Below are 26,151 nucleotides of genomic sequence, written 5' to 3' on the forward strand. Positions count from 1 at the left end.
CACTCCATTTTCGACCATGTTGAAATGTATTCTTTTGTTAATGATATTTTCATGTATGATTTTTTCTGTTCGAAATAAATAAATAAATCTAATTCCAAAACTGTTTTTGCCTGAATTTCATAAATATATCAAACAACTGTTGGACATTTTACAAAAGAAAATTAAGCAAATATGAAGGAGCAAAGATTTTTCTCTCGGTTAAATTTTCCTGAAAATGATAAATATATATATATATATATATATATTTAGATGACTAACATATTTTTAATTATTAATACTTAATAAACTGTTATTTATATATTATTCAGAATACATTTTCTATATTTGATAAATTATACTCATGATGGATCAATATCACCATCTTAATGAGAATTATATATATATATATATATATATATATATATATATATATATATATATATATATATACACACACACACACAGTTGAAGTCAGAATTATAAGCTCCCCTTTATATTTTTTTCTCTTTTTTAAATTTTTCCCAAATGATGTTTAACAGAGCAAGGAAATTTTCTCAGTATGTCTGATAACATTTTTTCTTCTGAAGAAAGTCTTATTTGTTTTATTTCGGCTAGAATAAAAGCAGTTTTTAATTTAAAAACCATTTAAGTCAATATTATTAGCCCCTTTAAACAATTTTTTTTCAATAGTCTACAGAACAAACCATCATTATAAAATAACTTTCCTAATTACCCTAACCTGCCTACCTAATTAACCTAGTTAAGCCTTTAAATGTCACTTCAAGCTGAATACTAGTGTCTTGAAAAATATCTAGTCAAATATTATTTACTGTCATCATGGCAAAGATAAAATAAATCAGTTATTAGAGATAAGTTATTAAAACTATTATGTTCAGAAATGTGTTAAAATCTTCTCTCCGTTAAACAGAAATTGGGGAAAAATTAAACAAACGGGGGGGCTAATAATTCTGACTTCAACTGTGTGTGTCAACACACACCCACATATACTGTATATACACATATACATAAAAGTAATGACTGGAACAATTGCTGTATACATTTGGGGGAAAGTACATTAATATATTTGAATAAAGTGATATTGATATTATTGTGATTAAACAAAAACATATTCAAAGAAAACAATCCAATTCGAAAAACATTTAGATAGTAAAATAATTACATATCATTCAGAAAATACTAATTAAGATAAACTGAAGTTCAACTGGCTGGAAGAAGCACATTGGAAATTGAATAAATTTGTAATTGATATTTTCATAAGAAGTTTAATTATTTCATTGGTAAATTATGTATATGCATATATTATGATAGCATCTGACCGCTGTTTGATTACACTTCATTTAGAATTTAATTATATCTTACTGATCATAATTGGTAATAAAATACAAGGAAGTAAATTTCACAGTCCAGACCGGATCTTTAAAACTCATTCATTCATTCAGTCATTTTCTTTTTCAGCTTAGTCCCTTTATTAATCAGGGGTCGCCACAGCGGAATGAACCGCCATCTTATCCAGCATATGTTTTACGCAGCGGATGCCCTTCCAGCTGCAACCCATCACTGGGAAATATCCATACACACTCATTCACACACACACACACACACACTACAGACAGTTTTAGTTTACCCAATTCACCTGTAGCGCATGTCTTTGGACTGTGGGGGAAACTGGAGCACCCAGAGGAAACCCACGGTAACATGGGGAGAACATGCAAAGTCCACACAGAAATGCCAACTGACCCAGCTGAGGCTCGAACCAGCGACCTTCTTGCTGTCAGGCAATCGTGCTACCCACTGCGCCACCATGACACATCCTTAAAACTGTATAATAATAATAATAATCATGCGAAGGAAGAGGATACAGGTACTTGACTGGCCTGCCTGCAGTCCCGACCTGTCTGTAATAGAGAATGTGTGGCACATTTTGAAGCGCAAAATGTGAGAACGAAGACCCTGTACACTATTGCCCACCTTAAGACTTGCTTGCAGGAAGAATGGGACAAAATTACACCTGAAACACTTCATCACGTGGTGACTTGGTCTTTTAAGTGTTGTGAAAAGAAATGGCAACATTACAAAGTGGTAAACGCTTTACTGTTCCAACTTTGTTTGAATGCGTTGCAAGAACTAAAATTGGAGTACGTGTTTATTATGAAGAAAAAAAATCCTGAGGAACACATTAAATAATGTTTGTTGTACTGTCTGCAACGAAATACAAGTCAAAGTCAATTTCAGGAGACTTACAACAACATGCAGCTATAAACAACACACACACCTGTAGGATGCGTTCCTGATGCACACCCACGAAGTCGAGCGCTTCATTAATGAAGTTGTAACGGAGAGTTTTGAGCAGGCTTTCCATCAGAGATAAACTCAGTCTGTAGACTCCAGGCCAGCAGGGGGCGTCTTGACATTTGCGTACAAACGCCTGACACACACACACACAGAGAAACAGCAGCACATGAGAGTCTGTAAACACTCAGAAACACTGATGGGGCTGTAGATGCTCAGACGTACCTGATTGGCTCCGTTTGAGGGACCCTCGTACACACTGAGCAGAGGAAGACAAATGCTTTGAATCACTCCTGCTCCTGCCACTGCTGCTGCCCCCTGCAGATCAGGAGAAGGAATAACACACACACACACACATTAAAGGGAGAGTTTACCCCAAAAATGAAAGCTTCTTTCATTCTTCCTGTTAATTTATTCACTATTGTGTGTGTGTGTGTGTGTGTGTGTGTGTGTGTGTGTGTGTGTGTGTGTACCTGTGGTGTCCTGGCGAGTGTGAGCAGCAGATGAAGCGCTGCCTCGGTGAAGTACAGGTTCTGTTTGGAGCGCAGACTGAGTTCTAGAGCACTCAGAACCGACGGCAGAACCGGCAGCTTCCGGACCACCTGCAGCCACTGCTCACCATCTTCATCAGCCCGACACAACTCTTTAGACAGATGAAGAGCCAGAACACACACCTGACAGACAGAAAGAGAGACCCAATGGATAAAACGAGTGAGAAACATTGCGACAAACCATCTGAATGAATCTCCAGCTGTGTATTGTAGTATTGTGTGTGTAGATTTATTATATATTAACTTTACAATTGTATTCATTGTTTATGTAATCTGCAATCCTATGGCAATACTTGACCAAGTCATGCCAATAAAGCTCTTCTACTTCATGCATTTTAGACAATATCATGCTGTATTATTAACACATATTACATGGCTGTCTGAAACACTCGATTCTGATTGGTCAGTCGCTACAATCCCAAAAACCGAATTGACATTTTTTGGGTGAACTTTGACACTCACTGAGTCTCGCTGGTCTTTCTGGACATGTGGACTGTCGGTCTCCATACTGTCCTCCTGAACATCACCCTTCTGGATCATGTGACGTGTGCTGTCAATCAATGCCAGGGCTTCATCCTGAACCATCTCACACACACACAGCAGCAGCTGGGGCAGCTGGGAAATCTCTCCTCCTGAAACAATAATCGTTTAATTAACATTAGAACTGACTTTACTCTTGCTATTCATGCATTTAATGCATCCTTGCTGGATAAAAAATTTGTTTATAAAATAAAATAAATTAATAAATGAAATAAAATAAAATTAATTAAAATACAATACAATAATAAATAAAAACAAATAAAATATAAATTAAAATAAAATAAATAAATCGTTTATTAAAATGAAAGAATAAAAATATAATACAAACATAAATAAAAATAAATAAAATAAAAATTGACTTAAAATAAAAAAATTAACTAAAATAAAATTAATAAAAAAAAAAATGAAATAAAATAAATAATTAAAATAAAATTACATAACAAAAACAAAAAAATTATTAAAATAATAAAAAGCCCAAATAATAGCATATAAAAAATTCATAATTAAAATCAGATCCCATACGTTTAATGTGCTTTTTGACAAAATATTTATTTCACATATTATTTACAAAATTTATTTATCAGCCTAATCATACAACAACTCAAACACAGCAACATTAGAAATTACTTTACTATTGCAATTCATGACTTTAATGAATCCTTGCTAGATAAAAGTATTGTGTATTAATAAAATATAAATAAATAAATGAAATTAAAATAAATAAATAAATAAATAAATAAACAAATGAAATGAAAATAAAAAATAAAAAAATAAAACAAAAAATAAATAAAAATAAATAAATGAAAATAAATAAATAAAATGAAATTAAATAAATAAATAAAATGAAAATAAAAATAAATAAAAACAAAAATAAATAAATAACAATAAATAAATAAAATGAAAATAAATAAATGAAAATGAAAATAAATAAATAAATGAAAATAAAAATAAATAAATGAAAATGAAAATAAATACATAAAATGAAAATAAATACATAAAATGAAAATAAATAAATAAATGAAAATAAATAAATAAATGAAAATAAATAAATAAATAAAATGAAAATAAATAAAGTATATAAATAAATAAAATGAAAATAAATAAATAAATGAAAATAAATAAATAAAACAAAATTAAATTAAACTAAAAATGTAAATAAATTAAACAAATAAAGTATTATTTAAATATATAATTAAATAAAAAAACGAAAAATAAATAAAATAAAAAATAACAAGATTAATAACATTTAAAAAATTCATAATAAAAAAAACAGATTATATATGTGAGGTTATAAATTAACTCAATTGAATAAATTAAATACATAAATAAAATAAAAACAAATATAAATGATCTAATAAAATAAAACAAATAATAACATTAAAAAACACGTAATAACAACAGATCCAACATGTTTGAAAGGTAATGTAAATAACATAACTACATCCTCTGTCCGCATCTCATCTGTGCATCGTTGGATTTGCTCTTCAGTGCTTGGGCGTTCAGAAGTGACATTTACATTACACTGACCTGAACTGAACTAAACTGAACTGAACTTCAACTCTGAAAACTGAACTGAAGCCGTTTCAATTTACTTGAACTTCTATGCTAAGCTGCTTAGACACAATCTACATTGTAAAAGCGCTTGAATATACTAACCATTGAGTCCTTGAATCTGCAGGGCGAGGATGAGGGCTGACAGGAGTTTGGCTTTGGTTCGGTCCATGAGCTGCTGTTCGGCATGAAGGACGCTCTCCAGCATCAGAGACAGAGGTGGCAGGAGAGCTGGAGCCGACACCAATACACTGACACACACACACAGCAACAACAACACAGTGAGGCATCATGGGAAACAAGTAAACAAGATATTTGTATTATTGTATACACTATATTTAGAAAAGCTAATTAGCTATAAAGATGACATTATATGTATATTAACATGTAACTGCCAGATACATTTTATTATGACTGAGCTTGTAAGGATGGCTATATCTCTCCATAATATTAAACCCTGAGAACTGTTATGAGCTTCCACGAGGCAATCAATAAGCTCAATAAATCAATAAGCTTTCTAATCCGAGAAGAAGATCAGCTAGGATACTAGTTCTTCAACTGTCCCAGTCACCCATCCTGAGCCTCACTCTCTGCCCTGGACCTTACCAGCAGAGGAGCTCACTCACATTCCACACATCTGTATCTTGTGGCTCTATATTTATGTTTGGTGTCATTTTAAATGTCTGTGTATTAGTAAAGTGGTCTTAATTTCACTGTAATATTTTAAATTTTCCCTTATATCTGTTGATATGGAGTTTGACTTTGATAAAGCATTGCCAGATGCTCCACTCCAGAGAAAATGGTCTTTACATCAACTCAAGACAAGGTAAGGGTCTTTGTGAAGCTTTCATTGTCTTGAATTTATGGTGATTTGAGTATTTAAGGGTGAGGTGCAGAAGTGTCCTGTAGCCAGGATACCCCGTTGCAGTGTATGAGTCTCTGAGCTCTGCATCAAGGCTTATATACTGCAACGTACCTCTACACGGTCAGGTATTAATCTCTAACTCTTACATGTATCTTTGAGTAATTGATGTTGTACAATCCGAATTGGCTTATTTTGTTTAGTTATGTGAATTGGAATGGAAAATCTTCGCCTGACAAATAAATGTAAAATTCTTGTTAACTCTAGTATCTCCTGACATCACTTAAATCTAGTAGATTGTTTAGGCTGATGTTTCTGCAGCCTACGACCAGGATTGCTAATCCACTCAGACTCAATGGATGTAGCATAGGCATAGCATTAGTGACCTGTTGATTTCTGACAGTCACTGAATTAGTATGATATAATCTAGTGGCTAAATCAAACTTTCTGTATGAGCAAGCATGGGGCGGCCTAACATTACTTAGAGGAAATAACTGTAAACTAATTTCCTTTATCTAAGAACCAGAACTGGCAAAGACCGGTGCGTGAGCAGACGTAACTGGCCAGCATACTGATTTAAGCGACTTCGGGTAAACGGTGAACCATTAACTGAAAATAAGGATTTATTAGGTTAATCGATCTAAATTAGACCATGTGCTTTTCACATGTGCTAACAAGATTTACACGCATTCAACCTTCACCCATGCTGTTTGTTCAGTCCTTGAACAATCACATCACACCTATCTTTAAGTCTTTACACTGGCTCCCAGTTACATTCAGAATAGATTTTAAAGTATTATTACTGGTCTATAAATCACTAAATGGCCTAGGACCTCAATACATTATAGATATGCTCACTGAATACAAACCTAACAGATCACTCAGATCTTTAGGATCAAATAGATTGGAAATCCCAAGAGTTCAGTCAAAGCAGGGTGAATCAGCTTTCAGCTACTACGCCCCTCGCTGCTGGAATCAGCTTCCAAAAATGATCAGATGTGCTCCAACATTAGGCACATTCAAATCAAGACTGAAAACACATCTGTTTAGCTGTGCCTTTACTGAATGAGCACTGTGCTATGTCCGACAGATCGAACTACTATGTTTTTCTCTTCTTTTTAATTCTTTTATAGCACATTTTATCAGCTTTTATTTTATTTTATTTCTATTTTTACCATTTCTATTATTTGTTTTTATTTCTCTTATACTTGTTTCTTTTACTCCTGTTTATGTAAAGCACTTTGAATTGCCACTGTGTATGAAATGTGCTGTATAAATAAACTTGCCTTGCCTTGAACTAATAGATAGACCCTTGCAAGCGACTGTTATTGTTTATTTATTAAGTGTTTGCATTTAGCTTTTTTATTGTTTTAGTAGTGTTTTATGTTAATAGAGCTACACATTTTTATTACTAATTAAAAAGTTGATCTACAGGGGGAAAATATTAAAATATTAATATAAAATATTAAAATAATTATTAAAATAAAATATTACAAATATTAAAATAAATAAACATTATATTTTAGATTAGTATAAGTAAAATAATAAATTAAAAATACTTATTAACATTCAAATAAATGAAGAAAATAAAACAAATATTGAAAATGTAATTAAATTTAATCATACTTTTTTTGTGATAAATTAAATGTCTAAATTAATTAAACAGTACTATACAAAGTAGAATAAAAGAAGTCAAACAGAAACTAAATAATTCCCAATTCATATTTTAGATCAAGTTTTGTGGTATAAATTGGGTCTTCTTGCTATATAGTTGCCTTTTACTCTGCATGAGTTTTGCATTGTCATAACTTGGAAACCCCAGATTCAATAACAAAACGCACCTTTTCCACTGTTTGAGGAGGATGAGGAGCAGCGTGACCATCATCGATCCGAGACGCAGACAAAACACAGACTGAGACATCAGCAGCTGTAAAAGAGACGTCACATTAATCATATTAAAGGCTTCTGTACTAATGTACCATAAGTGTAATGTAGCGCTGCACAATATATCATTTTAACTTCGATATCGCAATGTTTGCATCTGCAACAGTCCCATCGCAGGATGTGCAATGTTGCGATAATAGTTGACCAGGGGCCACAGTGTAAAACATACATAATTTGTGGAGTCATTGCAAAGTTTAATCATACAGTTACTGAAATGTTTGTCATTTGCATGTGTTTTTAGGGCTTGGGAACATTTCAAGACTGGTAAAACATTCAAGTACACGAAATTATACTGCTTATAACTTTAAAAAAAAAGATGAATTGTAATTATGTACATATAAAATGAAATCTATAGTGTTATTAATCATTTAATTAATCAATTACGGCTCTTGAAATACAAATTTAGTCTGGATTAAATTCTCTCCAGGTCTGGATCTGACTAGTCTAGACTGTGAGAAGTGTCAGTTTAGATCCGGTTTACGCTTTAATTTAGTGTCATCCACTTGACTGATGAAAATTCATGTTAAAAGCAGGTGTAAAAGGGAACTTACCGCAGCTTTGGTCCCTTCCAAAACATCCATGAAAAGCTTCTGACGCACAGTGTCATCCTTTAGATGCATCACCTCAGACTGCGCACACACATACGGTTATGTGGTTATGATTAACACAAGCATTACAATTGTCAGACATGTTTTGTTGAGTGTGTGCTCACATGACTGGTGGAGAGTATTAAAAGTGTCCTCCAGGCCGAGATGAGCATCTGAGATTCAGACAGAGAGCGCAGACCCTCCTCTTCACCATCACACGCCACACACACCAAATCACGCACGTAATCTGACCAGAACTCATAGCGCCGCTTACTGCTGAAACTCTCCAGAGCTGCTTTCAGAGACGGGTCCAACACACCACTGACAGACACACACACACAGACAGACAGACAGATATGTAAAACAGCATGTTGTACATTGCTAGGCGACATGAAAAATCTCACATAACCATATAGAAGTCATCTCATATCCTGATATCGATATACATCACAATATAGTACCGTTTCTGTAAATTCAATCAATTAATAGTTCATATATATTGACCACATGTAAAGGACTATTTCTTTTGTACATTTTAATGTATATACTCAGAAATCTACTCATTCATATGTGATCATATTTCTCACTTTATTTAGAACTTTAGGGCAAATGATTTGATTAATGATGTGAAAATATAAAATAAACAGTATGAGTGTATCGTACCTGACAACATAGTAGATCTCAAGGGCAATAATCTTCATCACAAATGCACAAGACTCCAGAACACACGGCTACACACACATAAAAAAAATAAATAAATCAGATAAAGCCCACAAAGCTAGAAACAAAAAGATATGGCAGCTCAAAATGGCCGTTCTTTATAGACCATTTTGGGGGATGTAAACAAAAACAATGGTCCCAATGTATTTCCTGTTTTACATTTTTAATTTCTATAGCTTCTGAGAATCCGAAAAGAGCCACATTTTGATAAATAATGTTATGACAGCTGATTTAACATTAAGTTATGATTGAAATGTCTCTTGCTATAGTTATAGCTATAGTGAGGTTTTTTTTCCCTCTCCGCTGTCGCCACTGGCTTGCATGGTTCAGGATCTGTAGAGCTGCGCATCGTTGGATTTGCTCTTCAATATTTGGACTCTCAGTAGTGATTATTAAACCACACTGAACTGAGCTAAACTGAACTGAACTTAAACACTACAAACTGAACTACACTGTTCCTATTTACTGTGACCTTTTATGTGAAGCTGCTTTGACACAATCTACATTGTATAAGCGCTATACAAATAAAGGTGAATTGAATTGAATTGAATTATGAAATAGTTTGATAACAAGCAGAAAATGTTCATGGGCCAATGACATCTCCACATTGAAAGGGTCTATATAAATAATTACACTATTCGTTATTATGTACTCAGACCTGCAAAGAATTTAACAATTACTAGTCAACAAATTTGTTACAATATTTACTAAATGATAACATAAGTAAAAATGCAACTGTTTATTATTAGATCACTGTTTGTTGATTTTAATAATGAGTTCTGATAACGTTAATTAATAAAAGCTTAAAAAATGTATGGTTTGTTTGTCAGTTCATATAGTCAATTATATGCTTACTAGTTGTGAAATGACACTGAAAACCTTTTTTTTTTTTAAGATTTTGTCATATAAAAAGCTGTCTTTTATCTATTTATTCACACAAACACACATACCTCAGTGGCCTCTGACGGGGGAGGTAAATTTCCAAATAAAGGAGTTGTGAGGTTTTCCCAGAATTTTTCTCTGTAATAATAAAAGAACAATGATTGGTTTTAATCTAAAACATGACTAACTCAATCAAATAAATGTAAACTAACATCACTGAACAGACAAGCAACAAAAAGGTTCAAAGTGGTTTAATACATTTTCAATAATATTTTAAATTACAGGGATAGTTTACCCATAAATGAACTATAACAAACTATTTACTCACACTCAATTGGGTCTAAACTTATCAATTTCTTTCTTCTGTTGACCACAAAACTAAATATTTTGAAGAATGCTGGGAAAAAGGAGCCACTGACATTTTTTAATATTAACAAAAAAAAAACCATAGAAGTTAATGGCTGTTTTTTACAGCATTCTTCAGTATATCTGGTTTAGTGTTTGACAAAAAAAACCTCAGGTTTAAAACAAGTGCAGGATGAGTTAATGATGACAGAAGCGTTTATTAGTAAATATACATTGTTAAAAGTGGAATTTTGGCAATTTTATAGGTAATTTTCTCAATATTCAGATTTTTTTTTTTGCCTTAATGACTCCAGATTTTCAAATAGTCGTCTCTCGGTCAAATATGCTCCTATCCTGACAAACCATACATCAACTGAAAGCTTATTTATTTAGCTTTTTGATGAAATAAAAATTTAAGCTTCCAAAAAAATGACTTACCAAAAGAAAGTCCAGGTTCACATTTTAAAGGGGATCTATTATGCCCTTTTTAAAAGATGTAAATTAGTCTGTGATGTCCCTTGAGCATGTATGTGAAGTTTCAGCTCAAAATACCACACAAATAACGTTGTATAACTCTTTGAAACGGCCCCTTTCAGGCTTTGATCCTAATTGTGCCATTTTGGTGACTGTCGCTTTAAATTCAAATGAGATTGTGCTCTTTTCAAAAGAGGGCGGAGCTTTAAATGTCTATCTGTCTTCAAAAACAAGACTAATGTTATCTCTGTCAAAAGAAGGTTCTCGGTTGAAGGCAGCCTATGGATACTACAGTGATCGTTTATGCATCCTAAAACTCCACATTTACAATTCTCTTAGTCAATGACATTATCTTCAGCCGGTACGGCATGAAAACTCTAATGGCGGATTCTTACTCAGGGCTGTTTATGCTAATGAGGGAAAGATGATCACTAATGGGCGGAGCTTTCCGCTGTGATGACACGTACAAAGGGAGAATGTCAATCAAAGTGTTTCTGCAGACTTTAACAAGTGTGATTATAAAACATAGAATTAATGTTTACCATTAGAGGCTGGTAATGTTCACATGTTTTAACCCCTTATAAAAGTGATTTTTGCATAATAGGTTAAGATTTTTTATTTAAATTCAGACCACTGCTTAGCTGTATAGTGTATTAGAGACTGACTTGGTCCTGAGCACGGAGAGAGCACTGTCCCGTCTGTCCTGCCAGAGTGCGTGGAGGAAGGCCAGCGCTGCCCTCTGCAGGAGTGGAGGACACCAGTACTTCCCCTGCTGCTTCGAGTCCAACAACTCCAACACCACCGACAAACAGCTCCACTCGCCCAGGGAAAATTCCTGCACACACCACCATAGTCGCACGCATTGCTTCATTTCTCACACTGAAGCTTTAAGGTCTTTGCACACTGAAGTTTGCTTGTGATGCTGTGGCTACATAACACACATTTCCGTAAACCAGGGTCCCACTCTTTCATAAACAGCCGGTTTAAAGACTTTCACTGACTTTTAAAAGCACCATTAGATTCAAATCAAGCACCATTGTAACTCACACCTCCCAGCATAATAAAGTAAAAAAATGTAGACCCTTTTAAACAGTCATGTTTAGTTAAAGTTGTTGAACTCATTCTGTCTTTAAATTACACTGTGGTTGACAACAATGTCTGTACAATGGCTTTTGACCTCTGACCTTTGCTCCGTCGCTTGCATCTTTGGTCTCCAGGTTAAGGAAGAGCTCGATGAGTCCGGGTTGTGTTTCTACAGCCACGGTGAGGAACTCAAGAATGGTGACTTTAATACGCATGTCTTCAGTTCGGCTCTGCAGTCGAGTGAGAAACGCATCTCTGATTGCAGCCGCATCACTGCCCAGACACGCATACACAGACATGGGCGCCACCTGTGTACATGCAAAAACACTAATTACATTTATGTCATGGTGAGACTTCTGTAGCAATTAAATTAATTACAACACTACGTTTTAGTCCCTTTATAAAATTTCCACATGAGGACCGCAGTAAAAAGTAAAGAGGATTACCGTGGCGAGTCTCTTTAGCAGCTGTATGGCCAGTCGAGGCAGCGCTGGGTCGTGTTTATGATAAATATACTTTGCCAGCACAGCGATCAGGTTATTTCCATGACCACCTGCAAGACAAACATAACCTATAAATTTACAAGAAAGATCAGGCATTTATTATGCTAAGCAATCTAGGGCTGGCACAATAAACCGATGTATAGCGATTAACAGATTGTGTCTTTATATTTTCTGAATGCATCTCAAGTCTCTCAGCAATCAAATATTAGGCTAGTTTTTAAAAGCAGATGACACTCTAGGCTAGTCTTTAACAACAGAGGGCGCTTTAGGTTAGTTTTTAACAGCAGAGGGCGCTCTAGGCTAGTTTTTGACAGCAGATGACACTCTAGGCTAGTCTTTAACAACAGAGGGTGCTGCTTTAGGTTAGTTTAACAGCAGACAGCGCTCTAGGCTAGTTTTTAACAGCAGGGGGCGCGTTAGGTTAGTTTTTAACAGCAGACAGCGCTCTAAGCTAGTTTTTAACAGCAGAGGGCGCTCTAGGCTAGTTTTTGACAGCAGATGACACTCTAGGCTAGTCTTTAACAACAGAGGGCGCTTTAGGTTAGTTTTTAACAGCAGACAGCGCTCTAGTCTAGTTTAACAGCAGAGGGTGCTCTAGGCTAGTTTTTAACAGCAGATGGCACTCTAGGCTAGTCTTTAACAACAGAGGGCGCTTTAGGTTAGTTTTTAACAGCAGACAGCGCTCTAGGCTAGTTTTTAACAGCAGAGGGTGCTCTAGGCTAGTTTTTAACAGCAGACAGCACTCTAGGCTAGTTTTCAACAGCAGAGGGTGCTCTAGGCTAGTTTTTAACAGCAGATGGTGCTCTAGGTCATTTTCTTTTCAGAGGGCGCTCTATGCTAATTTTTAACAACAGATGGCGATCTAAGCTAGTTTAACAGCAGATGGCACTCTAGACCCGTTTTTACCAGCAAATGGCGGTTTAAGCTAGTTTTTAACAGTAGATGGCGCTTTAGGCTAGTTTTTAACAGCAGACAGTGCTCTAGGCTAGTTTTTAACAGCAGAGGGCGCACTGGCTAGTTTTTAACAGCAGGTGGCACTCTAGGCCATTTTTTAAAACAGAGGGCACTCTAGGCTCATTTTAACAGCAGTTTGCGCTCTGTGCTAATTTTTACAGATGGCAATCTGTTTTAAAGAGCCCATATTATGGCTTTTTGAAAATGCCCTTCCATGTAGTGTGTCACACAGCTCTAAGTGAAGTGAAATATCCAGCTAAGGCTTAAATCTGTAAGTTTACAGTGTTTAAAACTATTGATTCATCTATAAAAGAGTCGACTCATAGTGCTTCAAACGAGTCGTCTTGATAACGAGTTATTAGGTGTTTCGCGATGACGCAGCTACGAAACACAAGTAGTTGCACGCGCAAGCCCGGGAGATTTGAAACCTGCGGCTCCGCCCACTAACAGAAAAAAGTCACACACACACACACACACACACACACAGAGACACACACAGACACCGGTAGAATGAAGTCACGCTGTGCAGATGGAGATTATTGACAGTTCACCCAAAGATGAAACCTTAGCATATAGCCTAGCCTTGAGCAGATCGAGAGCCTCTGGAAACTACCTGCTTACAAAGAAGACTTCATCAGTTTGTTAAAGGAAGGATCGGTAAAGACTGTCAGAACAAGGATCAGTGGATCATGAATCAGTTTCTTCCCCCATTTCACCAGTGTAAGTACGTGCGATTAAAAGTGTTGCCTCGTTTACTCTAGCTTGCAAATTATGCATTTAGTTGTGTTTTGTTACTTGTAACCGCGTGTGCTGTATCGGGTTAACTCTTTATATTCTCATATCGCGTGTAAAGCTACGTTGAAAACGCGACGCGTGCCGCTTTGTTTATGGATAGTCAGCTATGTGTGTGTGTGTAATGTGTGTGTGTGTGGCTCCTCTGAGGACGGTCGTTTGTGTGAGTGTCTCATCTTAGGAGGTTGATGTGTGTGTGTGCGTGTCTCTGAATAGGGTAAAGCTCTAGGCAAAGGGTGATCATAGGGACCCGTTTGTAAAGTGAGGACTTTAGGGGGTGTCGCGGTTGAAATCTTAGGGTTGTAATCGCGGATGTAACTGAGGACGCGGAGGGGGAGGGAGGTGTCGCCGCCGCGCCGTCTCTATTCTGGACGCGTCGGCCCTGTGTGTGCGTGTGTGTAAAAAGAGCAAGTAGACTGCTAGGACATATCCTCGCCAGTTCTTGGACTTTTTGCTTGATAAAATAGTTAGTCGTCAGTATTTTCTAGTCCATCGTCTGTATTTACATTCACCCACTGGCAGCCAAAATCCACTATGAAGCGTGTGTACACTGTGACTACTTTTATATTGTTGATAATCTGCTGGGCATTTCACTCTGTCTCGCCCTGAAGCCTGTCAGTGTCGTCGACCAATCGCAGCAGCCTGTCATTGGTCCAATCAGCGCAGATTAGCTTCGCGCTGAGGACGGGTTTGGGTACAAATGAATCGCTGAACGATTCATATGGGAGTCGCTGGGATAACTAGGTAAAAATAAATGCATATTATAAGACCATCAAAGTGTTGTTTGACCTTGCATGCATATTAGACTGTTGTTGGAGACCCTTACAACCTAAATATGACCCTATTTCATCTATAATATGGGCTCTTTAACAGATGGCAATCTAAGCTAGTTTTTAACAGCAGATGGCACTTTAGGCAAGTTTTTAACAGCAGATGGCACTCTACGCCAGTTTTTAACAGCAGATGGTGCTCTAATTTTTAATAGCAGAGGGCGCTCTATGCCACTTTTTAACAGCAGATGGCGCTTTAGGTTAGTTTTTAACAGCAAAGGGTGCTCTAGGGTAGTTTAACAGCAGACAGCGCTTTAGGTTAGTTTTTAACAGCAAATGGTGCTCTAGACTTGTTTTTAATAGCAGAGAGCGCTCTATGCCAGTTTTTAACAGCAGACAGCGCTTTAGGTTAGTTTTTAACATCAGATGGTGCTCTAGGCTAGTTTTTAACAGCAGACAGCGTTCTAGGCTAGTTTTAAAGAGCAGAGGGTGCTCTAGGCTAGTTTTTAACAGCAGACAGCGTTCTAGGCTAGTTTTCAACAGCAGAGGGTGTCCTAGGCTAGTTTTTAACAGCAGACAGCGCTCTAGGCTAGTTTTCAACAGCAGAGGGTGCTCTAGGCTAGTTTTTAACAGCAGACAGCGTTCTAGGCTAGTTTTAAAGAGCAGAGGGTGCTCTAGGCTCATTTTTAACAGCAGACAGCGCTTTAGGCTAATTTTTATCAGCAGAGGGTGCTCTAGGCTAGTTTTTAACAGCAGACAGTGCTCTAGGCTAGTTTTTAACAGCAGAGGGTGCTCTAGGCTAGTTTTTAACAGCAGACAGCGCTCTAGGCTAGTTTTTAAGAGCAGAGGATGCTCTAGGCTAGTTTTTAACAGCAGACAGCGCTCTAGGCTAGTTTTTAAGAGCAGAGGATGCTCTAGGCTCATTTTTAGCAGCAGACAGCGCTCTAGGCTAGTTTTTAAACAGCAGATTGCGCTCCATGCCATTTTCTAACAGCAGAGGGTGCTCTATGCTATTTTTAAAAAAAAGATAGCAATCTAAGCTAGTTTAACAGCAGAGGGCGCTCTAGAGCAGTTTAACAGCAAAGGGCGCTCTATGCCAGTTTTTAACAGCAGAGGATGCTCTAAGCTAATATTTTAAAACAGATGGCGATCTAAGCTAGTTTTTAACAGCAGATGGCCCTCTAGGCCATTTTTTATAACAGAGGGCACTCTATGCTAATTTTTAACAACAGGTGGCGATCTAAGCTAGATTAATAACAGATGGCGCTCTAGACCAACGATGGCGCAACAGCAGACAGTGCTCTAGGTGAACTTGGAGTGTCTCCAGACTTGGTGCCAGGCAGATATTTGGCCAAGGCAGTTTTATGGCCCTATTTTTCTTGATCTATCGAGTAGGGGGATCCTCTAAGCTAGTTTCAACAGCAGAAGGAGCTCTAGACTAGTTTTTAACAGCAGATGGCGCTCTAGGCTGGGTTTTAGCAGCAGACGGCGCTCTAGACTAGTTTAACAGCAGATGGCGCTCTAGGCTGGGTTTTAACAGCAGACGGCACTTTAGGCTAGTTTTTAACAGCAAATGGAGCTCTTGTATTCCACCTAAACCTTTTCTATCTTTACAGAACCATTTCAAGAGAAAAATCGCAACGTTTTCAGAAAATGTCAGAATCATTTCTCTATTCACAATGCACTGATTTATCCTCCCAGCCCTAAGCATATCTATCATGCACTGAAGTGTGTGTACTAACCATGCTGAGTCAAAGCCTGCTCCAGAGGTGAAGCCGTATCAGATTGAGGTTTGAGTCGGATCACATTGTTGGTGACTGAAAACGCCAGTTTCACTGTCTGGATCAGAACTTGACCAGGTCCTTCAGAACCACCACTGCAGACAGACACAAACTCAGTGATTCATCCATTCACTTATTTACCACATTTAATAAATACCACATTTTTCCCTTTCAAATTTTCAGGTTTGAAGAACTTTCATTAAAAAAAAAAAAGATCTATATATAGATATTGTTAATGCTGTCAGATTTAAGTGTATCTCACATTACTGAAGCCACAAAAAGACATACGCTTAGATTTAAGATATAGATTAAACACTTTGTTTAGCAGAGAATTAGTTTGTTTGTTCCAGCTATGAAGGCAAATCTTTATAGTGAGAAAACTATTTATTTTTAACTGAGGATGTGAAAGCTGATGCCCCTATATTAAACATTTAGTCAGTGTTTACCTGCTGGGCTGAGCTGCGAGCACCATGTTAATAGTGTCCACTCCAACACTCATGATGTTGACCACCGCCTGTCCTGCCTCAGTGTTGGCCAAACTGTAGATGCACAATGACTGCAGACTCGGGGCGCTGCAGAGAAATGAAATAACTGATGAAGTGCTTCCTTACTTTTGAGTCACTTTGGATAAAAGCATCTGCTAAATGAGTAAATTTAAGTATGATCCTCTTACCTGCCCTCTGACTCGCACTCCTGATTCAGATTGAGAATAGCATGAACCAGCTCTAGGATCAAACAACCTGAGATCGAAAACAGCGAGCAGACAAATATTTAAAAAGCAGGTCGTGTGGATTTTGCAAAAATATCTTATTTGCAATTTGTAACGAAGCTGTTCTCCAATGTAAACAGTCTGCAAAGTGTTTTTAAACGTTCTTTATTGGCTTGTTTCCACTGACTGGTACGGTTCGGTACGGGTCTCCTTTATCAGGCTTGCGTTTCCACTAACAAGGGTACCCTTTTGGTGGGCGTGGTGTATGACAAAGTTTCAGTCGACGTCATTCTCACTCAAATAGATGTCTACAATAAAGCTGTATGGGTCACTTACATATCATATGAAAAGCACCTCTCACAAAACAGATGCTTCATACACATAAATACTTGTGTAGAAATATTTATTACTAACTTTTCAATGAACATGAGTTGATTATAACTGCAGATCAATGACAGTGCGAAACAGCCTACTGTAACGTCTGTAATTATATTAAATAAATAAATAAATGAACATATATAAACACATACAGCCCCGATATAGTGTCCGATATGTTATCAATTACAGAAGAACGATACACAACAGAAATTTCGTCCGTATTTAGGTTCAAAAACCACTCAAAATATAGCCTACAGTCAGTGAAAACCTCTCATCTGTGTCTGTAATCTTCAGTCAGCAGCACATGTAGCCTCTGTTAGAGAGTAATTCCCTCATTCCCAGTTCATATTAGTCCAAAAGGTGATGTAAATAAGTTAGTTAAAGATGGCATTTTGTTCATGTTTGCTGAAAAATAATGTGCTCCTTTTTTTCCGGCTCCTCCCTTGTTATTTCCGCGCTTCACTCTCGCGTTTGTCAGTGTCTGACAAGATCAGGTTTCAAAAGCACGTCAAAAATCAAGCGCAGGTTATTATCATCAGCTCAAGAAGTTTGTTATTTCAGATATAGACGCACGACGAGCGCAAGCAAGAAAGCGAAACCGCTCGCACCTCAGACTGGCTCGTAAAAAACAACGGGGCACAGGGTAAATCTGCTCTTCTTCTTGGCTTTGTGGCTGTTCATCAAGATGACGACAAGGTTTGTTTGAGCCCAGGTCGACCATGGCTTATTATATGCATATATAAATCCGCTGTAATCTCTCGGCTCTCAGCTAGTCGGCTGTGTATTTCAAACATGGTGGGTTTTTTGTTTTTATTCTGGCTTGTTGCGTAAGCGATTGACGCCTCTCTGTAAACCAATAGCGTTCAGCTGCGCGTCTAGCTCTGCGTTTTGGTACCCTTTCAAAAGGGTGCCGAAAAAGTGGTACGGTACTGTTTGGTTCGGTACGCCTTTTGACAGTGGAAACGGCCATAAAAGCGTACCAAACCGAACCGAACCGTACCGTACCACTCAGTGGAAACGGGCCATATATTGATTTTTTTAAGAGAGAAAGAACAGAAAAAAAACACTTAAAATAAAATTTTCTGTGCACATATTACTATATTATCATTTTAAATCAAATAATTGACCCTTTCCCAGTAACAAGAAAATAAAACGATAAAAAAAAAAATGAATAAAAAAATGATAATGTAAAAATAATTAGGTTGTTAAATTAACAAAATAGTAAAATAGTTATACACAAAAATGATTCTGGATTTATTTATTGCTTTTAGATGGAAACAAAACCTTTTCCCTTTTAAACTAATTTATAAAGCATCACCAAGAGTCATAAAAGTGTTCAGGCTTATCTTTGACAACAGTCTGCAAAGTTTTTAATCATAAAAACTACATGCTTTTTTGGGGGGGGGGGGGGGGGGGGGGGGGGGGGGTTAATTATTTTTGGGGGGGGGATGTTAGTTGGGAGTGAGCTGAGGGGGGGTTGGGGGTGTGGCGTGGCTGTTCAGACTGACACCGACACAGGTCATCATGGTGTTAATTTGTTTCTTTTATGACAGCAGTAAAAAACAACAATTATTTGAACTGTAAAAGCTAAAATTAGCATTTATTTTTATATCTGTTTTTATCCGCAAAGTGTGCAGCTTTTGTCCCTGCAGTGTATCTTAATGGGCTTTTGGAAGAACATTCCAAGATCGGTCTTGTACAGCCAGGGGGAGTATTGCCTCGCTGACAGCCAAGTCAAAGCTAGGGATGCTCCGATCAGGATTTTTGCAGCCGATACAGAGTACTGATTCCTTGTCATGGTGATCGGTTGATACCGAGTACTGATTCTAATGCTTCAAGATCTTGCCTTACCTAAGAGAATGAGAATAAATCAAGGATGCTGCATATAATACCTTAAACACGTCTCTTATAACCATTTAGGTGTGAACGGTTCAAGGCCAGAAGCAGTTTTACAGAAAATAATTCATCCATTCATTTTACTCTGGCTTAGTCCCTTATTTATCAGGGGTCTCCACGGCGGAATGAACCACCATAGAAAATAATATCGCACAGATATAAAAACTTACGAAAAATTACAATGCAATTTGGAAACATTGCAAATGATGAAAGAAGAATTCAACATGTCTCAATCAAGAACAAGTTTGAGCGTATGTTTGATGCATAAGAGTTAAAATGGACATCTATAAATCTAATACTCCTTTACTAAAAGAAAACAGGTCTATAAACTACTGTTTATAGCAATGAGTCTTACAAGAATTTATATTATTAAATATTCAGGTTACGAATAAATTAAGTTTTATCTATCTAATAATTCCAGCCAGCTTTTAGTGAACTTGGAATATTGTCAAAACAGAACTTTCAGTTGTGTTGACAGTAGATCACTCAATGAGAGAGAGAGAGAGAGAGAGAGAGATAGATTTGCACTCGCAATATTTTTACTGCTCTATTCATTTAACCTAACAAATGTAATGTTTAGACCATCCCTGTGCCTCTCGCGATCTGTTCTCTTGCTCATTCACTCTCGTCGCCATGATTTCCGAGTATTTTAACTCATTTTTGGGGATCACGGGGTCGGTATAAATTTGTGAGAGACTCGCCAAGCGTCCGGGAGGGGTCAAAAGGTTGGATGAGATGCTAGACAGGGGCGACCGCGTCACAGCAGCTCAAAACACTGGAGATACAATGGCTACACTTGCAGCAAAGAGAGCATCACTGGCGCGAGTCACACCAATAAACTAAACAGAGGTCCCATCGCATCTGTATATATTTTAGCTGCTGTGACGCTCCCACATTATGCTCCCTAATATTGTATTGTTTGCTCACCAATCCTCTCTCGCACTCCATATGTGTTGTATCGCCATTTATGATACGTCGGCAGCATCTCTTTCAGCACCAGCAGCACACACGGGATGAGTCCTCTGCTCTGAGTACTGCCCAGCTGACCCTACACACACATTGGGAAAAACACTATACAAATAAATTTGAATTGAATTGAAGTTGAACAAAGGTCTCGAGGGACTGAAACAACATGAGGGGGAGTAATTAATTTGAGTTTTTGAGCTAACTAACCCATTAATCATTTTAACAGAATTGGAAATATCTGCTAAGTGCGTTACCTTGACAAGCGTGGTCACCAGTCTTAAAAAGGCAATGGTGACGCTGTACTCCCCTCTGGGCTGTTCTATCAACACCAGCAGATTTCCATAGTTTCCCGCCTTCATGCCCTCCGCACTGAAACACACACAAATGTAAATGTTACTGTTCAGGTTTCTCTGACTCTAACACATGCATATGATGCCACTAATGTTCACTAGCTATGTTTCCATCCACCTATTTTTAATGCAAGCTTTAGAATTAAAAAAATGGTTAATGGAAATGTCAAGATGAGCATGCATTTTGAAAATACGTACAATAAAGTTGTGTGATAAGAAAAAAATGCACATACACTACGACGGAAACACATTTAGTGAATAAATTCCAGTATGTACATTAAATAAAAAAAAAAATAAACAAATAAATTAATTAATTAATAAAAAAAATAAAAATAAAAATAAATAATCACATGACTTTGTTTTAATAGATCATGTGATGATAAAAATGGTTGCAATGGGCCATCATTAATAGACCCTTTTCACATTTCCAGGTTTCTCAGTAGTGGAAGACGTCATAGCTGGGTAGACTTATGAATGGGAGAGTATAACAAATAACTTATTTACGATCCTATTTGCTGAAATTATAAAAGAAAAACTCCCGGATAGTGTTATTAAGACTTGCAGAAACAATAGTGTGAGACTGATAACCGCAGCCCAGAGGAGAGAATAACGGCAAATTTACTCTCAGCTCCATAGACGCTGCATTAGAAACACTTCGCACAAGTGGTAATTCGTTTTTTATAATTTGACGCAAAGATGATATAATACATACATAAATGAATATAAATGTTCATACGATTTTTAAAAAATCTAAATATTAAAATCTTTTAAGGATTTAAGATTATGATGACTATAAAATGCGTCATAACAGGCTTGTTAAAAGGGTCCATGGACAAACCAGCAGAGCAAGCATGTTGTAAAACATCCGAAATAAAATTGCTTTGACACCTGTATAAGATGTAGTAGGTTTAAAGGTACATTATATCACTGCATATGGGAGTGTGGAAAAATTTAACATTTTTGGAAAGAAGAAGTGAAAGGAATGACAGAGAAGATATTTTGTGGTAATATTCCACTGTCACCTTTGATTTCATTTCATTTATACCCTAAGGAAATCAAGAGTCGGCTTAAAAACACTAAATGTATATTTATAAATATATGTAATCTTGGGCGTCACGGTGGCGCAATGGGTAGCACAATCGCCTCAGCAAGAAGGTCGCTGGTTCGAGTCTTGGCTGGGCCACTTAGCATGTGTGGACTTTGCATGTTCTCCCTGTGTTTGGTGGGTTTTCTCCGGTTGCTCTAGATTGAATAAATGAATTTGTAATATTCAAGCTAAACAGTATGTTTCTTATATTGAAAAATGTGTGTACACCAAATATAGGATTTCGACTGAAAGACATGGTTACAAACATGACAATGAAAAAGATAACCTGTATATTAACAGATAAATATAAGGCCTTTAAGGGAGTTTGGGGACCTTTCCCATTGTTCCTAAAATGCGGTGGAGCTGGAAATGTGTTGACTGATGAATAAGAAGAGAGGTCATAAATAGGAGTGTCAAAATTAATTGTTTCTTCGGTGCACCACGATGGAGACGCGGACAATTCGGTAATGGTTCAGTAATAATCATAACCGGTTATTATGTACTGACGTCATTTATCTCATACGCGCTCTGTCGCGAGGTAGGCGAGCGCGGGTATTTACAACACTACAGGCGCCAACTGCTTAAAAATTTCACTGTGTGTGTGTTTTCTGGAAAGTCTTTCACTGGCACTTACAGCAGAAGCCCCTATTTCCCTGCGATTGAGGGAATGAAAGTACTCCATTCCTCTCTCTCTCTCACTGTGGCCCATTTCACCTGCTGGCGTGACTTTTTCTCCCCTCTCTTTTCCTCTCGGCTGTATGCATTCCCGCGGCTGTACCTGTGCATTGTCGCGGGATCTGACCAGATTTCATGCAGCGCAGGAATAAATTTCAGATTAAAGTGCGGGAGCGGTCGGTAATTCTGGTGTAATTTTAACAGGAGTGGGCGGTCTCACAATATCGCTCCCGAGTGAGCAAGCGCACGTGGCGTGCGTGCGTGCGTGTGTCTGTTTGGTGCTATCTATGTTTGTGTATGTGTGTGAATGAGACACAGTGTGGTGCTGTGTGTCCGTGTGTGTGTTTATACAGCTTATTATAGCCACCCACGAAAATACAACACTGTGTATGGAAAGCATCGTCAATGCACCGAAATATCGAATTGAACCGAATCGATGGCATGATAATCGTAACCGAACCGTGAGATCAGTATAGGTTCACACCTCCAGTCATAAATATCCATGTAAAATACTGAGAAGTTTTTTGGTTTTTACGTCTTTATTATCTGAGTATAAAGGTAAAATGCAATGAAGATATTCAAAAGAAACATCAGAACTGTTGTGGTCTTTCTAAAATCCCCCAGCCAAAGTCCGTCATCACAGTGGTTCAGTATTATTATTCATTCATTCATTCATTTTCCTTTGGCTTAGTCCTTTTGTTCATCAGGGGTCACCACAGCGGAATAAAACGCCAACTTGTCCAGCATTTGTTTAAACACAGCGGATACCGTTCCAGCTGCAACCCAGTAATGGGAAACATCCATACACTTTTATTCACACCCATACAGTACAGCTTATTCAACTGACTTATAGAGCATGTGTTTGGACTGTGGGGGAAACCGGCGCACCCAGAGGAAATCCACACCAACACGGGAGAACATACAAACACCACAGAGAAATGCCAATTGACCCAGCCGGAACTCGAATCAGCGACCTTCTTGCTGTGAGGCCACAGTGCTAACCACTGAGCCAGTGGTAATTTAGTTCTTTGACTCGGAAACGCTGCTTTATTTGCAAATGTTTTATGCAATATTACAGTTTTGCATGTAACTACACTTCACATCTTTGGATGGAAACACAGCTACTGTCTCTGCATGTGTGTGTGTGTCTGTGTGTGTGTATCACCTGATGGCCTGTGTCATGTTAGTCAGAGGAGTGGAGGCAAACGGTAGGAAGCCGGTGTGATGCAGACTGGACCAAACCTGCATCAGGAGGAGAGGAGGTTTAATCTGAGGTTCATCACTCTTCAAAACACAGACTTAGCTTTCATATAATAGTAGCTATGTACCTTCGCAGGCTGACGAGCAGCCAGAGCGATAAGACAGTTTACACAGGAAGTGATCACATCTACCGGAGGGTTAATAATGGAGGTCAACCTGTCAGACAAACCAAAAATACCATATGTTTAGGAGAAAGAGAATATAGCATTTATTTCCACATTTCCTTCAATGTTATTTCATGGGAAAAACATCAAATTTACAAATCAATCTATAATACATATGTGTACAACAATAAAAAACATCAACAATAGGGATGTAACGATTCACCTGACTCATGGTTGGATACGATTCATGATCCTAATCTCACGATTTAGTCACGATTTTTTAAACAAATTTATTTGAGACAAATTTAAAGTGAACAAAAGCCCTTTCATTTTTTTTTCTCAAATGCTGCACTTTTTTTTTTAACAAAATAAAATATTTTCTGCAAAAACTAAATTGGAATTTTAAAACAAAAGTCCAAATAAAAAAGTGAATAATACAAACTAAAGAAGACTCTTTAATATAACTGTTAAAACTAAAGCTTTGTGCAGCTAAATTACAAATTTAAAATTAATTTCAATGTTTTTCATATATATATATATATATATATATATATATATATATATATATATATATATATATATATAATTTTTTTTTTAAAGGAAATATCAGAATATCTATGTTTTGAGATCTTTGCACATTTACAATGTCTGCTGTAAAAGCTCTTTCACTGGGGACTGAGATGGCTGGTGTGGAGAGGAAAGCCTTTCCTAAATCAGAGAGCAGTGTGTATAAAGATGGTCAATAGGCACTCTGCTCCAAGGGGACTGGCCCACTGGCATAAAATACTGATAATATATGAAATAATAATCAAATTACTCAATTATGCATAAACTAAATTGGAATTTTAAAACAAAAATCCAAATAAAAAAAGTGAATAATACAAACTAAAGAAGACTCTTTAATATAACTGTTAAAACTAAAGCTTTGTGCAGCTAAATTACAAATTTAAAATTAATTTCAATGTTTTTCATATATATATATATATATATATATATATATATATATATATATATATATATATATATATATATATATATATATATTTATTTATTTATTTATTTTTATTATTATTTTTTTTTAAAGGAAATATCAGAATAATTATGTTTTGAGATCTTTGCACATTTAAAATGTCTGCTGTAAAAGCTCTTTCACTGGGGACTGAGATGGCTCGTGTGGAGAGGAAAGCCTTTCCTAAATCAAAGAGCAGTGTGTATAAAGATGGTCAATAGGCACTCTGCTCCAAGGGACTGGCCCACTGGCATAAAAATCCTGATAATATATGAAATAATAATCAAATTATTCAAAGATGCATAAACTAAATTGAAAAAGAGAGGGTAAAAAGGGAACAATCTAACACCTGGTTCTGAAACAGCACAGCTTTCCCTTTGAAAAACACCTTCAAACTTTCTCTGGGAAAACACTGATGCGCCATGTGATCTCTGTAGCACTCGTCAGAGCATCCTCCTGTCAGTGTGGTTTAGTCTATTAATAGCTTTTGCATATAAACGTCTGTGACTGTAGTTTTTCACTGTGCTGCATCATATTTGTTGTTCTGTTAGTGTAAGTAAATGTCTTTTTGCAGTATTTGCACACAGTTTGTGTTTGTCTGGCGCACTTCACCGCTGTCATTTTAGGCCCAATCGCAATTCTACCCCTTAGCCCTTCCCCTTACCCCCCGTTTTGCGAGTTCACGTGAAGGGGTGTCCTAATTCTCTTTAACTTGAAGGCGTAGGGCTAAGGGGAAGGGGTAGAACGAAGATTTTTCTGCACCACACTCGAAACCAAGGGGTAAGAAAATTTCCCAGAATACACCAGCCACAACGGCAGCATAGCAGCACCCGTAAGTAAGGAGATCCACAAATTTGATTTTTTTTTTTGTCATCATTACGAATTTTTACAACAAATAAGCACGTTTTAATTATATTCATAACCGCATTCATGTTTTACCGTCATGCTTTAAAAAAATAAAAATCTGCTAAATTTCGCTCTCTGTAGTCCCTAATAACTCCTGTATAGCAGTCCCACAACATACTGTCACTCAATGACACTTCAATACCCTGTCAGAAAAGTCTAGTGGCTGGGAATGAGCATTTTACA

General features: G+C 36.9%; 1 protein-coding gene across 2 annotated transcripts in view; it reads right to left on the minus strand.

Annotated features, from left to right (window-relative positions):
* The window catches only part of nup188 (nucleoporin 188), a 62,391-nt gene that overhangs the window by 11,526 nt on the left and 24,714 nt on the right, over positions 1–26,151 (minus strand). Inside the window, exons 18-37 of one of the 2 annotated variants that reach the window (XM_056445962.1) lie at positions 24,018–24,105; positions 23,855–23,931; positions 20,832–20,946; positions 20,539–20,659; positions 17,302–17,368; positions 17,075–17,200; positions 16,590–16,723; positions 12,275–12,381; positions 11,930–12,136; positions 11,411–11,580; positions 9,995–10,064; positions 8,988–9,055; positions 8,450–8,645; positions 8,289–8,366; positions 7,635–7,720; positions 5,037–5,182; positions 3,303–3,469; positions 2,763–2,963; positions 2,515–2,607; positions 2,273–2,425 (exon numbers count right to left, since the gene is read on the minus strand). In XM_056445962.1, coding sequence (XP_056301937.1) covers positions 2,273–2,425; positions 2,515–2,607; positions 2,763–2,963; positions 3,303–3,469; positions 5,037–5,182; positions 7,635–7,720; positions 8,289–8,366; positions 8,450–8,645; positions 8,988–9,055; positions 9,995–10,064; positions 11,411–11,580; positions 11,930–12,136; positions 12,275–12,381; positions 16,590–16,723; positions 17,075–17,200; positions 17,302–17,368; positions 20,539–20,659; positions 20,832–20,946; positions 23,855–23,931; positions 24,018–24,105 — 2,470 coding nt within the window. Of the gene's footprint in view, positions 1–2,272; positions 2,426–2,514; positions 2,608–2,762; positions 2,964–3,302; positions 3,473–5,036; positions 5,183–7,634; positions 7,721–8,288; positions 8,367–8,449; positions 8,646–8,987; positions 9,056–9,994; positions 10,065–11,410; positions 11,581–11,929; positions 12,137–12,274; positions 12,382–16,589; positions 16,724–17,074; positions 17,201–17,301; positions 17,369–20,538; positions 20,660–20,831; positions 20,947–23,854; positions 23,932–24,017; positions 24,106–26,151 lie in introns of both variants that reach the window. The other variant, XM_056445961.1, reaches the window with a different exon arrangement.

Source organism: Danio aesculapii, chromosome 21 (genome assembly GCF_903798145.1).
Source record: "Danio aesculapii chromosome 21, fDanAes4.1, whole genome shotgun sequence".
NCBI lineage: Eukaryota > Metazoa > Chordata > Actinopteri > Cypriniformes > Danionidae > Danio > Danio aesculapii.